We start from the raw sequence: 15737 nt of genomic DNA on the forward strand, positions 1-15737 counted from the left end.
GCAGCCTTGACTTCCCGAAGCGCCTGTCTTCTGCGCAGTTGCTGGGCTCCTAGGCATGCACCACCACGTCCAGTGCAGTCACACAGCTTCCATCTGCTACTCTGAACGCTTGCTTATATTTGTCACATTCAGTTTGTTCACTTGATTTTGCTTAGAAAGTTAACTCATGGTTGGCCGTGGTGGCTCATGTCTTTAATTCCAGCACTCAGAAATCAGAGGCAGGCAGATCTCTGAATTCGATGCCAGCCTGGTCTACAAAGCCAGTTCTAGGATGGCCAGGGCTTTCATAGAGAAACCCCGTGTCCACAAAAAACAAAACAAAACAAAAACAAAAAACCAAACCAAACCAAACCAAACAAACAAACAAAAAAAAACAAAAATGAAAAACAAAACAAAACAAAACAAAACAAAACAAAAACCCCTCAAAAAACCCAAAAATCCAGTGCTTGGCACTTAAGTAGTTTATAGATATCAGTTATATTGAATTAAATAACTTAATTGTCAAATTGTAAGCCCTTGTGCTTTATTGAAAGAATTCAGCTATCAGTGATAAAAGATTGTTTTTTTTTTTTAGGAGGTTAGGTGAAGGGAGAAGGAAAGATGTCCTAAAATTCCCACTTGTCTACCCCTTAATATGGGACATGTAGGGCTGGAGAGATGGCTTAGTGGTTAAGAACACTGGCTGCTCTTGCAGAGGACCCAGCTTTGATTCCCAGCACCCACATAGTGGTTCAGAACTATCTGTAACTTAAGATCCAGCAATATGACATTCTCTTCTGGACTCCTCGGGCATTGCATGCACATGGTTCATGGCCATAAAAGCAGGCAAAATATGTAGATACATAAAAATATTTACTTAAAAATTAAAATAATAATAAAATAAATAATCTTTTAAAAACATGGGAAATTTTTTGATACCAGCCTGATGTACAGAGTTAGTTCCAGGACAGCTAGGACTGTTACATACAGAAACCCTGTCTCAACACCCCCCTACTCCCAAAATGTGGAACATGTATAAATCAGTCTTAAAAATGTTTATTTAAGGACTGGGAATATAGCTTATTTGGTAGACTCTGGATCTGATTTCCAGCACTGCACAAAACTGGGTCTAATGGAGTATTCCTGTAATCCCAGCATTTGGGAGGTACAAGCAGGAGGGCCAGGAGTTCAAGGTCATTCTCAGATACAACACAAATTTTAAACCAGCCTGGAATACATGAGACAATGTTTCAAAACTATAAAAACAACCACAAATACTATTTCTAGCTGGACATGGTGACAGAGACCAGTAACACCAGGATTCAAGAGGCATTGGCAGGAGCATTGCTACAAGTTTGAGGCTAGCTTGGCTTACATAGCAAGTTCCTCGCCAGCTGGGATAAATGTAAGACACAGTCTCAGCATGTACATATGTGCGAATGCATTTTCCACAGACGTACATATGTTTTTCTAGAGATGATCTCATGTAGGCACATATCTTCATCATAGGTCGCAAGCAAGCTCAGAGCATAGCCAAGTATGGATGGGGTTCTTCAGAATATAGGTAGAAGTTAATGAAATAAACGTCCTAAAATAAATTAGTACACCTGGAATTAGTTGAATTAGTTGTTAGGTAGCAACATGTGGAGAATGAAGATACACCCACTATTCCTGAAAAGCAAGAACATGAAATCATTACTGTTTACCCAATTCGAGTTTGTTGCTTCCCTGGCACCATAATGTATTGCTTGCCGAATGCTGAACCGTGTGTAGCTTGAACTGAAACTATCAGTGGCACAAGCAGTGGGGCTGCATTCTAGTTTTTGGTACTGTTGTTGGAACCCCACCTTTTTTCATGGAAAATCCGTACTTATTCAGGACCTGGGGTTTCAGCCTATCACTTTAGGATAACAGCTCGCGGGGCAGTGCCCACTGCTGAATGATGCGCGGGATGAGACAATTTCTGGGATTGAGGAACACATATTGGCGGAGTCTGCATGTGGTGCTTCTCCAAGTATTGGACAGGGAGTGTTAGAGATGCAGGTTCCGGGGCAGCTGCCAGTCCCACCCGGAAGTCTGAATGACGCTTTCACCATAAAGTACAAACCCTAGTCAGCATGGCGGCTACTCAGGGCGACGGGCCCGAGACTCGGGCGGTGCGTGCGTGCGCGCATGCGTGCGCGCGTGCGCGTCGCCGCCTTCTGTGGGTTGGCTGATTATTTTGCAAGCGGGAGGGGCCGTGCGCGCTCTTGCCTCAGGCCTCTGTCCCCCACCCCCCTTCGCCGGTACCGGTCTCTTCTTCGGAAAGATGTCGGACACGGCCGTGGCTGACACTCGGCGCCTTAATTCGAAGCCTCAGGACCTGACCGATGCTTACGGGCCGCCAAGTAACTTCCTGGAGATAGACATCTTTAATCCACAGACGGTGGGCGTGGGCCGCGCGCGCTTCACCACCTATGAGGTTCGCATGCGGGTGAGTCACGGGGTGAGGGAGACAGCTGAGGGAGGACGACGCGGCAGGGGAGGGGGTATGGGGGACGACTAACGGCGGGCAAGCTTGGAGGGGGTCATGTGAGGGTTAGGGCATGAAAGGTTTGGAAAGAGGGCTGCAGACTCAGTTGTGGCCTGGGGGTACAGAAAACTCCAGAGGGGACTTGGGGCGGGGGGGGGGGGTCGGTGAAGGAAAACAAGTACTCACGGGGCAGAAGTGGAGCATGGCTGGACAGGGTGTGGAGGATGGACAAAGATTAGTGAGGAATTCAAGTAGATTGGAATCATGATTGACAGAAGGACGAAAGGGGAGGGTGGAAGAAGGCTCGCGGAGGGGGGGGGGATGGAAAGCCAAGGCGATGTGTCGCTGAGTCCCATAACTAAACTAGGTTATGGAAGTCATTCTGAAAGCGGAGGGGGGCAGGCTGGGCTTCTTTCTAATGAGATCTCTCTGGGATGATGAAGTTAAGCAAACCTTTTAGTTCGAGGAAACAAGACTGGAAAGGGAGACAGTGGGCTTGTGAGAGAGAGCAGAAGTAGAAAGGCACCCCGAGGAGAGAGAATGCTTTGTTGACTTTTCTAAGATTTACATCTGAAAGAGAGAAATGCTTTATGTTTAAGTTTCTTAGGTACCACAATGCTGTGTCTTAAGCGAAGCCCGGCCCTGCACTGGGATTGGTGGATTGTCAGTTGCTGCTCCCATCCTCTCCTGATCCTTTAGATTTGAAGTATCCAGAATGTTTACTTCAGTTTTTATTGGCTCTCACTTGGGATTTTTTTTTTTCGTAAAAGGCTATTTGCCTTTTCTGTCCCTGGTCTGTATTTACTTTAATACATGGCATTTCAGAATGGCTCTAGGAATGGCTTTTTCCAGTTTGCACCCTAGGGGACTTTATTCTCTTAGTCCACAGTGCTTAGTCCATAGTGCAAGGATGGAACGTGCAGATAAAGTACATGGTTCACAAGTACTTTTTTCCCAGTTGAAGTGGAACAGGCTAAAAAAATTGAGAACCATTTTTTAAAAATTTTCTTTGTGTTTTCTTCTCAGTTTAGAGATCCAGGATAGTCTTTGTGAAGAGCATCCCTCTTGAATACCATTGAAGAGCCAAGAGGCATATGGTGCTCTCATTTTTTAGAAGAATTGAATGAGAATGTTTTACCTGTGCTTGACATTCTTAGGAATAAGTGGTCCTCTCCAAACTCAGGGCAGTGATAACAGCATGAGAGCCCTTGTCTTATGGAGATGAGACTATTTGAAATGATCTCTTTGGAGAAGCATGGGATTTACATTCTTTAAACTATGCTAAAAGAGAAGTGTTAATGGAGGAAGGCTTAATTACTCAGGGAACTTAAGTTTAACTTGCTCAGTCAGTAAAAAGACTGCTTTTAGGGTTTTGGAGACTTTGTCTAAATGCATGAGAGCCTTAAGGAATAGTGAGGAAATCGTTCTCTACTTTAGGTATTCTGATAACAACAGAGACCATCCATCTAGTCCCTACAATGGGTCAGGCATAAACCAGGCTTTAGTTTCCTTTTTTTTCTGGTTTTTTGATACAGGGTTTCTCTGTAGCTTTGGAACCTGACCTGGAACTAGCTCTTCTAGACCAAGCTGGCCTCGAACTCATGGAGATCCACCTGCCTCTGCCTCCCGAGTGCTGGGATTAAAGGTGTGCGCCATCACCGCCAGGCTCTTTTTCTTTTTTTTAAGTTTTTTTTTTAAATTTTGAAACAGGGTTTCTCTGTGTAATAGCCCTAGCTGTCCTGAAACTCATTCTGTAGACCAGGTTGGCCTCCAACTCAGAGATCTGCCTGCCTCTGCCTCCCTAATGCTGTAATTAAAGTTGTATGTTGTGACACCTGGATAGTTTTTTGTTTCTCAACACAGGGTTTCTCTGTGTAGCTATGGAGCCTGTTCTGGCACTCGCTCTGTAGACCAGGCTGGTCTCTAACTCACAGAGATCCACCTGTCTCTACCTCCTGAGTGCTGGGATTAAAGGCGTGCGCCACCACTGCCTGGCTACACGTGGGTATGCTTTAGTCTCTGTATACATTTTAAAAAGTAGAAATTCGGAAACATGTCGTTTAAGTAATTTTCCCAAGTGTCAGATAGGGGCTGGGATTTGAAACCAAGTCTCTAACTCCAAAGTCCATGTTCTTTGCACTACTTTGTTAAGGCTTAGTTGCAAAACTTAGTATGCAAAGTGTACCTAGAGCTTTTTCATCAGTGCCTTCCACAGTTCTAGTTGTATAATGTGGTGCTTCTTCATTCTGTGAGTTTCAGTTGATTTGAGGCTTCCACTCTTGTATTGAACTCTGGTTTTTGGAAAAATCTATAAAGTCATTTGTATTTATTTTTCTGGTGCCAGGGATTTAATTCAGGCCTCATGCATGCCGAGGACACACTCTTCCATTGACCTACACCTTTAGTTCTGTATAATAAATATTGATGAAACTATTCTCTTTAATTTTATTCAGGAATGGATCCTGCCTGCCTGAGGAGTCTGGAGAGGTGCTATGGTGGTCCTCACATTCTTATACATACATACATATGTATATGGATGTTTCTTTTTTCTCCTGAGACAGGGTTTCTCTGTGTTGCCCTGACTGTCCTGGAACGCACTTTGTAGATCAGGCTGGCCTCAAACTCAAGAGATTTGCCTGCCTCTTCCTCCCAAGTGCTGGGGTTAAAGGTGTGCGCCACTGCACCTGGCTCATATGGATGTGTCATTGTGGGCTTGATTTTTGTGTTTTTTCCTCTCCTTTCACTGTATTTTGTGTTGAACAGAACCCCCAAACCCTCAATATCCTATATTATACAATTCCTGCTTCCTCATATGATTCGTAGTTTGCAGCCCAGGCACTAAACTATGTAGAAGCTGTAGAAGGCTAGGTGTTGAGATGGAAGGACAGTATTTTCATCATCCTTTGGGGGTAAGGAAAGAATAGGTTTTTTGTTTTTAGTTAAACAAAGCCCATAAAATGACAGTTTTTAAAATTAAAAACTTTAAAAAATTATTTATTTTATGTGTATGAGTGTTTTACTTAAACATATATCTATGTATCATGTGCATTCTGGAACTGGAGTTACAGACAGCTGTGAGCCACCACATGGGTGCTGAGAATTGAATCCGTGTCCTCTGGAAGAACAAGTGATCTTAAACACTGAACCATCTTTCAAACCCCTTAATTTTTTTGAATTTCTGAGACAGGATTTCTCTTTTTAGCTTTGGAGCCTGTCCTGAAACTCACTCTGTAGACCAGGCTGGTCTTGAACTCACAGAGATCCGCCTGCCTGTGCCTCCTGAGTGCTGGGATTAAAGGCACACCTCACCACTGCCTGGCCCCTTTAAATTTTTCAAATTACATCTGTATGTATTTATTTTGTGTTCAGAGGAAGGGTTGCAGCACATGTCAGAGGACAACTTGCAGGACTTGGTTTTCTCCTACCATATAGGTCCTAGAGCTGGAACTTGGGGTGTCAGATTTGGATGCAAGCACTTTTACTTGCCCAGTTATCTCATCAGCCTCCAGTTTTGTATTTATTCTTTTGTTTTGTTGTTGTTTTCTGAGTTTCATGTAGCCTAGGCTGGCCTAAAACTCGATGTGTAGCTGAAGATGACGACTTTGAACTACTGACCTTCCTATTTCCACTTAGCAAGTGCTTGCATTCCATTTCTTTGCCATCCTGTTAGGTTACTTGTTTCTTCCTTTTTTAAAAAAATATTTAAATAAAAACATTTTTTGATTTTTTTTTATTAAGAATTTTTTTAGTACAATCTTTTCTCATTTTACATAGCTTTCCCCATTCCCACTCCCTCCCCTCCTTCTGCTCCACCCTTTCCCTTGTTTCTTCCTTTTTAAAAATAGTTTTCTTCTTTGTCCAATACATTTTGACATTGTTTACCCCTACTCCCCTCCTAATTCCTTCCTGATCCATCTTTACCTCCCTCTCTCTCTAACTTTGAGTTGCCTTTAAAAACCAAAGCAAACCATTGTGTTGACCATATACTTCTGGGTACAGGGCCATCCACTGGAGGGAGCATTGTGGGCATACCTAGAGGCCACACTCTAAAGAAAGCTGACTCTCTCTCATTTTGTTTATTTTTTTAAGAATTGTTTAGATGACAAAATGTTATGTATAGCAGACTCCATGTGAACCTATTGATATTTCTTGAATCTTGAAGATTTTGGGTAGAGTTAGAGCTAATGTCAGCTGGCCAGTTATTGGCTGGGGAGGTGACTTCAGGATTTGTGGACTGTAAAAAATAATGTAGTAAGGACCATGTGACGCTCTACCAGATGCTCCTTTTTTTGGTTTTTTTTTTTTTTTTTGGTTTTTCGAGACAGGGTTTCACTGTAGCTTTGGAGCCTGTCCTGGAACTAGCTCTTGTAGACCAGGCTGGCCTCGAACTCACAGAGATCCCCCCGCCTCTGCTTCCCGAGTGCTGGGATTAAAGGCGTGTACCATCACTGCCAGGCTAAGATGCTCCTTTCTTATCAAGAAGCGGTTGTATTGAGAAAAGAGAGATGGTTCCTTTTATTACCCACCCATTGTTCTGAATTGCCTGGCAAGAAATATGGTCTAGATTAATATATGTATTTGACCATTTTCATTTAGAACTTATAGACAGGAGTGAAGAGTTGGTCTTTTAATGTGTTGTAAATTCCTCACCACTAGAGCCTGAGGAGTCTTCTCAGTGACTAAAATGTAGGAATGAGGAAGCTACAGAAAGCTAACTTATATGGAGGCTGTTCATTCTGTATTTTTTAGGTAAAAGGGTAGGTAACTTTCTAGTTAAATTTCTAGTTTCTATTGATTCTATTGAGTATTGCTAACTTACATTTTGGGAGAAGCAAAAGTCATGTGTTGATTTTTTTTTTGAGACAGTGTCTCACTGTGTCATATTGGCAAGTCTAGAACTCTCTGTAGTGGCTTGTTCTCAAACTCATAGAGATCTTCCTGCCTTTGCCTCCCGAGTGTTGGGATTAAAGGGATACACCACCATGCACAGTCATGTGGTTGATCTCTTCTTAATTTTTGTTTTGTTTTGTTTTTCTTGTTTTTCGAGATAGGATTTCTCTGTAGCTTTGGAGCTTGTTCTGGAATTTGCTCTGTAGACCAGGCTGGCCTCTAATGCAGAGTTCCACCTGTCTCTACCTCCCGAGTGCTAGGATTAAAGGCATGCACTACCACCGCCCGGTTCATGTGGTTGATCTTAAGATCATCACTTAGTCATGTAGACAACATACAGGACATAAAACAGTGTGAAGAAAACCTAGTAATGTGACACTTTATAAACTGTAGAGATGGTAGGATCAGAAGTTCAAGGTCATCCTCTGCTGCATAACAAAACCCTTACAAATGGGGATGTGGGTGTGTTTCAGTTGGTATGTATTTGCCTAGCATGTATATAGTCCTGGGTTTGATGCCCAGCACTGCATGAACTGGGTATGGTAGTACACACCTGTAATTTCATGAGGAGGCAGGAAGACAGAAGTTCAAGGTTATCCTTGGAGATGTAGGGAGTTTGAAGCCAGCCTATGCTACAGACAGGGTCTCAAGTAAAGTGTAACAGGGAGGAGGTAGACCACAATATACCCAGCTGGTATTATCAGGAAAATTTTTCTGAATGAAGTGAGAATTGAGGTAGGAATTATAGGAAAGATTGGGATAGGAAAGCAGAGGGAAGCATGCCTTGGAAGTCTAGAGAATGATCTGAAATAGCCATACTTTTGATTTTGAATGAGTGAGTTTAATTGTGTGGCAAGTCAGAGTAAAAGAATAAATAGCAAGAGATAGACAGCAAAATATTATCAAGTCAGGTACTCAACCAGCAGAAATTGACTGGGGAAGCACCTTTAAGACAGCCAGCTGGAGTTCCGCAAACAGAAAGTCTCAGACAGTAGTCACCTCAGGTGAGGCTTCCAAGTAGGGCAAATAGCAACAAAAACCAACAAATAGCATCATCAAATCAGGCACCCTTAAGGTCCAGCAGAAACTATCCAGGGAAGTTAGGCAGTCAGGGAGTTCCTGATTGAGCTTTCTCTCCATGACTGAGCTTCCCATGACTGGGCTTAAGTTTCTCATTCCCACTGCAGATATTTTTATAACATAGGATAGTAAACATCTGTTGGAAATGCTTTACCTTCTAGTTGTTCCCAAAGATTTCCCTCCATATCACAGAGATAGGAAGGGAAGCACATCTCCAGACAGGGGCCTTAGAGGACACTCTAAGACAACACATGATTTACCAATATAATGTACATTAGAACATGACTGTAAGTCTTCTCTGTAAGACAAATTTTAAGTAGCAAAGAATTTTATGTGTGTATTTATGGGGTGGAACCAAGAGCCTTGAACATGCTAGTCAAGTGCTCCTACCACTGAGCTATATATACCCTTCAGCCCCAGCAAGGGACTTCTGATCCCCAACTGTGGTAAGATTGGGTATGGTAAGGGTTAATGTATACCTTGTGATGTTTTGGAAAAATTTCAGGTATACTGTCCATAGGATTAACTTTTCTTTTTTTGTGATGCTGAGAGTCAAACCCTGGTGCTCATATGGAATAGGTAAGTGATCTACCACTGAGTTATATCGTCAGTCCCAGAGGAACTGTTTCTTCATTGAGACATTCAGTGGTTTAGTGGTTCTGACAGGTGGGCCCCACAGGTTGGTTGCATAGAACTTATTGCCTGTTTTCAGTTTGGTTGGTTTATATTTTTGCAATAGTGTCTCACCATGTTGCCTAGGCTGATTTGGCATTACCTATGTGGCCTAGGTTTACCTCAAACTGCTGATCCTCCTGTCTCAGCCTCTTGAGTGTTAAAAGTGCATGCCACAACACCTAGCTTCTCTTCATTCATTCTTTCTTCCCTGTAGACAAACCTACCCATCTTCAAGCTGAAAGAATCATGTGTACGGCGACGCTACAGTGACTTTGAGTGGCTGAAAAATGAGCTGGAGCGAGATAGTAAGGTATAGCTCATCCCTAATTAGAACCATTGGAGTAGGCAATCTGTATAGGCTCAGAGGGTATAAGATCACAGCTCATAAAGTCTTGAAGTAGGTAGGAAGGGTGAACACATTCTTATAGATGCAATCCCAATATATTGGTTCTTTTGAAACTTAGAGGTTTAGGGCAGAGTTTGTTGTTGGTTTTTTTTCTTGTTGTTTTCAGTACTGTTTCTTTTTGTAGCCCTGGCTGTCCTGGAGCTAGCTCTGTAAACCAGGCTAGCCTTGAACGCAGAGATCCATCTGTCTCCCAAATGCTGGGATTAAAGGCCTGCACCATCACTGCTTGGATGACTGTATTATCTTTAAAAGTGTGTGTGTTGTATATGGTGTAAGGGCACACATAGTACATAGAGGCCGGAGGAGTAAATTGTGTGTCCTGCTTCACACATTTTGGACAGGATTTCTCACTGGAGATTGGCCGGCAATCTCCAGTGATCCTCCTGTCTCTACTCTCCACCCCTCTCCCCCTGCCCAACTGGACTTTTTGGTTTGGGTCCTGGAGTCCATATTCGTGTCCTCATGCTTGTGTAGCCAGTGTTCTTACCTGATGAGCCATCTCTTCAGCCCCATAAACAATAGTTTTTAACCATCTCTTCAGCTCCGTAAACAATAGTTTTTAACTATTGTTTTGTTTTGTAGCTTGTAAAGTTAATAAACTTCTATAAGTGCAAAAACATGTCAAGAAAAGCTTAGCTAAATGCTTGGATGGTCCTGGATTGTTGAGGAAAGTAAAGAGTGCTTGAAGTTTATTTCCTTTCTTTTGAGATGGTAAATCTGTCTTACAGAAATCAAGTTGATCCATATGAGCCATCCTTACTGTTCTAAGGCCTTAGCTAAACCTAGGCATGGTGGATCCCAGGCCCAAAAGAATTGAGATACACAGTTTCCCTGGCAGGTGAAGCCAGGAGGATCAGAAGTTCAAGGTCATCGTTGGCTACCATTTGAGGCCACCTTGCAGCCATGGATCTCAAAGAAAGGGAGGGAGACAGAGAAAAAGGGACAGAGAAGGAGGGAGGGAGGGAGGGAGGGAGGGAGAGAGAGAGAGAGAGAGAGAGAGAGAGAGAGAGAGAGAGAGAGAGAGCGAGCCCTTTACCATCTCATTTGCTTTTTTCTTTCTTGGCCTCTTCAACTGGGCTGCTATTTGACTGCAGATTGTAGTACCACCACTGCCTGGGAAAGCCTTGAAGCGGCAGCTTCCTTTCCGAGGAGATGAAGGGATCTTTGAGGAATCTTTCATTGAAGAAAGGAGGCAGGGCCTTGAACAGTTTATTAACAAGTAAGTCAATTTCCTGGCTGCTCTATTTACTGTGTTTGTTATCATGAAATCTTTCTCCCCTCTCTTCCCTGTCCACTTTTCTCCCCTCCCCCTTCCTTCTTTGTTCCATACTGTCCTCTTTCCCTTTTTGCTGGTGATTGATTTCAGGGCCTTGTGTATGCTAGGCAAGCACCTCTAAGCCATTATACTCCCAGCCCATTATGATCTTTCTATATTTTTTCTTTGTCTTTTTGTAATAGGTAATATGATGTAGTGAGCAAACTGGATAGTAAAACTCTGATCTTGTATGTCAAGGCCTGAGAGTGTAACGCATGTTAACCCTTTTAACTAGAATTTCCCTACACTGTCCTTCTGGTCCCTTTCCCTTCTACAATATTAAGGTTTTTAGGTCATACTTCACTGCTGTCCTCTAGTCTCAAACCTAAGGACTGACCATGCCCTTTGTCCTCTCTTCACATTACCCTGCCAATTCTTTCTGATCCCAGAAACTACTGATAACCATTTTGGTCTCTTTATAGAATTGCTGGGCACCCACTGGCTCAGAATGAACGCTGTCTACACATGTTCCTGCAGGAGGAGGCAATTGATAGGAACTACGTCCCTGGGAAGGTGCGCCAGTAGGAGCCCCTCTCACCACTTGCCCTCAACTTTACCTGCTGAAATGACATTGGTTTTTACACTAAGCCTCTCTCTCTTTTTGATCTGAAGTTGGCTGCCCATCCCCTGGCCTGATAGACTGTCTTGCATTGTGCCCCTTGGTACCAGACTAAACCATGTGGGCACTCTGCTAGTATCTCTTCTCTGAAGAGAGGTGGGAAACCACAGGCAGATGCTCTTTGCTTGGGGTTGGGGTGGGGGAGGGATTGGAGTGGAAGGCAATTTTTGGGCATTTTACCCATGTCAGAAGGCTAACCTTGGGGGGTGGGGGGTTTGTGCTGGTGAGGCACTGGGATATATTACTGATGCTGCAAGTCTAGGGGCTTTTTCTTATTCTTAGGTTTCACAAGGAACACTGAACAGGGAGAATCTCTGCTTTTCCTACCTGCATGACAATTTTCCTTTGTGGGGGGGAGGGTAGTAGAGACCCAAACTTCTTGTTTTTCTAGGCCTGTTCCCGGTTTTCTCAGCAATTTTTTTGGTTGTTTTTTTTTCCCTTGTTGTTTTTCATGGCAGTAATCCTCTTAAAGTTTGAGCAGGGTGTATGGGTATTATGGGCCCATCATCATGGTTACTGCAAAGTCAAGAAAGCCATAGGGTAGTAGGCTGCTCCTATTGCCTAGCCCCTAGCCCTTTATGGCTCCCTACTCTGACTGTCTACATTTTGCTCACTAGCTAATGAGTCAGTATGGGCCAGCAGTTCTCCCTCCTCAACCCTTGTGAATTTATGGGTTAGCTTTGTGGGTTTTGAGGAATAAGAGCAACTTAACCACTGCCAGGTGACTTCCTGAATGGCGGAGGGGGTCTTGTTCTAGGTTTCTCTATGTAGTAGTAAGGAAGAGCAACATCACTTTCCTCCTTCCATTCCTCCTTTTCCCATGTCATTTAGTGCTGTTCCAAGGTCAGAAGCACACACACCACAGTTTCTGGTTTCTCCTAAGCACTTTGAGCTATCAAATGGGGCTCAGAGGCAAGAGTTGTCTGCTGCCTTCCCCGGCTTGGTCACAGGGTTATTGAACTGCCTGCACTTGTTTCCCATGGAACTCGAGTGTTGTTCCTAGAAATGGAAATAGAGCTAGCAGCTAGATAGAGAGTTCCCCAATCTTAGAGGCTGAAGCAGCTTCTTGCTGGCAGCTCTCCTAGGCTATTGTTTGGAAGGTGGTGGTTTGTTTTCTGGGACCTGCTGTCTGTCCAAATGGTGGGATGAGAGCAAGTTAACTCTGGTACTAGGTGAAAGTGGGGACTCGGGTTAGACTCCCTATTGTGGAATAATTTGTGTTTTCTGTGTAAGTCCTTGGGGGGAAAGAATTGCTGATTCTGATGTGATCCTGGTCAGAGAGATCAGGATTAGATTTTGACATGGGTCTTGGAGCCCATCTCATTGTTGAAGATCCTTGAGATAGCTCTCTAGCTGCTGCGCCTGTGCTGGGGGCTGAGCAGCCCCTTTCCCACCTCACAAGTGTCCGTGTCCTTGCTGCCTTTTGATTTGTATCCTCTGTTACAGATATTTTTTTAAACATTTCTTCTTTCATTGTACACAAGTGCTGAGACTCTGAGGCCCCATTTCTGCTGTGTATATATCCTGACTCGGGGCTTTTATTCAGCAAGCTGTTCATTCTTCTGTCAGACAATGTCATATTCAACTCTGTTCATATTAAACCACTGTGAAGCAAGCCTCCGTTTTCCTCCTTAAGTTGTAAATTTACTATTTCCCAGTGTTGAGCGCATGCTGGGTATTGTGTAGAAGTCATGCAACATGGCCATTGTTCTGAAGTGATGAGTAAACTTTGCATTTATATTACATTACAGAAAAGCAGAATCTGCTTGTAGTAGACTATGGTTTCTTGTTACTTACAACTGACTTTGTTACATAGATAATACATCTCCTTCCAGGAAGTAGCCATATAATACCTGTGGTTTAGGTCAGATTTAGCAGATTTGATTTTTACATTTGTGGAGTTTTGCTAATTTGAGTTGAATGTATTTACATTACGTGTGTTTATATATGCATAGTAATGTGTTATAAACATACATATAGACCCATCCTCTGGTGCACCCACATATCACCAACAAATAGCGTCTTTCATTGTCTTTTTACCTCATTTAATGTTGCTTCATTGTGTTGTTTTTCAAACAGATTTGATGCAGGCAGAAAGGTGGGTGAAATCCTGAGAACTTCTGATGGGTCTATGTTTTCATCTGACTAATATGGTCTTGTAGAGAATGGGTTCCAGGAAGGTTGGAATGAGGGAGGTAGGAATCTTGGCATGTGGTAAAGGTAGTTTTAGAGCTGGATATAATAGTACATGTTTGTAATCCCAGCATGTGAGAGGTGGAGGCAGGAGGATCAGTTCACAGTCAGCCTTCATTACATGGTGAATTTGAGACCAACCTGGTCAATATGGGACCTCGTCCTCCTAGAAAAGCTACTTTTAATTTACTTGAAAATGAAACAATGGTATAGAAAATGATGTGTTCAAAAGATGAGGACATTACAGAGACTCAAGAGTGATAATATGGTTTTAAATAGAAGAGCCAGCTGAATTAAAGAAGTTAAGAAATTTTTGATCATTAGCGAATGAGATGACTAAAATATATCTGAGGGAATAGGAAGAATAGGTATTTCTGTGAGACAAAGGAAAGGGGTGATCAAGAGATACAACCTTCATAGGCAGCAGTATTACCGAGTGAACTGGAGAATAACTAGAAAAAGCAGCTATAAAATAAAGTACTAACAATATTTTAGGTAGATAGTAGTCAGCTAGGTGGGTGTAGGGTAGGGTAGTCAAAGTACAAGTAAGAAACATTCTGTTTCTTCACAGACTTCAGGATTCAAGAGTTCTCTATATAAGACAAAAATGAGAGATAAATATGAAAGAAGTTTACCATATCTAATTAATTATCCCCTTTCCCCACTTATTCTCTTACCTGAGACAAGGTTTCACTTTGTAGCCCATGCTAGTCTGGAACTTGTGATCCTCCTGTCTCTACCTTCCGGGTGATAGCCCTTTATGGATGATTTTCTTTTATTATTAATTTCAATTTTCAACAAGTTCTATTTTCCATTTTTGGAGGAAAATTGGCCATTTTAAACTCAGTCACTAGGTCCTCTATGAACCTTAAATCCAAGTCCTCTTACCCATCTAATGAGTGTTTACTACTAATGAATCCCTTTTTTTCACAGCTCAGAAAGATTCAACTTTATATTGGGTTCTAGGAGAGAACAAATCTTACACATAGCTAGACCTGAAAGAAGCCTACATCTTAACATTCCAAAGATGCCTTACCCACCCTTTGACCTATTGGAGATGAGAAGTTGAGCTAGTAAAGGTGGGAGAGGTGAACAACAACAGGCTTCACAGGATGTTGTATGCTATGTATCCTAGGTGAGACACTTCTGTGTTGAAATACTTGATGTAATAATTTAAACAGAATCACCTGCTGTGGAAATTCAGACCAGCTGCTCACTGAAATGGATATTTCTTCATGTCCTTGTGGACTGTTGAGTCACTCCTGGTATTCTCTTAGGCACAATAACCATTTTAATTTTCCTTCACTTGTTTTTTTAACCCTTTTATCTTTATAATTCTGAAATTTCTTCAGTCTTCACTTGTGCCTAAGCAGGGAGTCTAAAATTGAGTAGTACTTTAATTATAGCCTAAAGGTTAAGTGGTTGTTACTCTGATTATACAGTCCTAGTAATTAAGGTTTTTTTTTGAGATGGGTCAAGTAGTTGAGGCTGGCCTTGAACTAGCTATGTAGCTGAGTAGCTCCTGAACTTCTGATTCCATTCTCAAATGTTGGTGTTACAGGCTTGTGCTACCACACCTGACTTGTTTTTAAATTTATTTTTTATTTTTTTAGACCGAGTCTCACTTTGTATCTCAGGATGACCAAGAACTCACTATTTACTTAGGCTAGGCTCAAACTCTTGGGTGATCCTCGTGCCTCAGCCTTCTGAATGCTGGAGATGCAGGAGTTAAGTCATCATGACCAACTTCAAAGTTCTTTTAAAATATAACTCATGGATAATTTAATATGTGATTCTTTGCTTCTCCCCTTCTGAGCACCCACCACTCATCATTCATCTTTTCCTTTTTTGTGTTGCTTATACAACAAATTGTCTTAATTTTATTTTTAGATTTTTCTTTCCTACTTCCCTATATGTGTGTCTGTGCTTCTTTTTTTTTAAAAAAAACCTCATTTTTATATAAAACAAAGGAATAATTATTAATATCACAAAAGGATTTTTTTTTTTTTCCGAGACAGGATTTCTCTGTAGCTTTGTAACCTGTCCTGGAACTAGCTCTTGTAGACCA

General features: G+C 42.3%; 1 protein-coding gene across 2 annotated transcripts; it reads left to right on the forward strand.

The window, feature by feature from the left end:
- Positions 1-2188: 2188 nt before the first annotated feature.
- Positions 2189-13091, forward strand: Snx12 (sorting nexin 12). Of its 2 annotated transcripts, none has more exons than XM_085684811.2 (4): positions 2189-2440; positions 9351-9446; positions 10637-10761; positions 11280-13091. In XM_085684811.2, exons 1-4 carry the CDS (start codon positions 2288-2290, stop codon positions 11380-11382), a joined length of 477 nt encoding a protein of 158 aa, XP_085540937.1. In that variant the 5' UTR covers positions 2189-2287; the 3' UTR covers positions 11383-13091. The 2 variants fall into 2 exon arrangements, with proteins under 2 accessions (XP_085540937.1, XP_048273760.1); XM_048417803.3 differs by having other exon boundaries at positions 2192-2452.
- The last annotated feature ends 2646 nt before the right edge of the window (positions 13092-15737 follow it).

Source organism: Myodes glareolus, chromosome X (genome assembly GCF_982192425.1).
Source record: "Myodes glareolus chromosome X, mMyoGla1.1, whole genome shotgun sequence".
Classification (NCBI taxonomy): Eukaryota; Metazoa; Chordata; class Mammalia; order Rodentia; family Cricetidae; genus Myodes; species Myodes glareolus.

Coding starts and splice junctions, on each gene's coding strand:
- Snx12 (XM_048417803.3), top strand. CDS start 2,288: ATGTCGGACACGGCCGTGGCTGACACTCGGCGCCTTAATTCGAAGCCT. Junction 9,447..10,636: donor AGCTGGAGCGAGATAGTAAG/GTATAGCTCATC, acceptor ATTTGACTGCAG/ATTGTAGTACCACCACTGCC. Junction 10,762..11,279: donor CTTGAACAGTTTATTAACAA/GTAAGTCAATTT, acceptor GTCTCTTTATAG/AATTGCTGGGCACCCACTGG.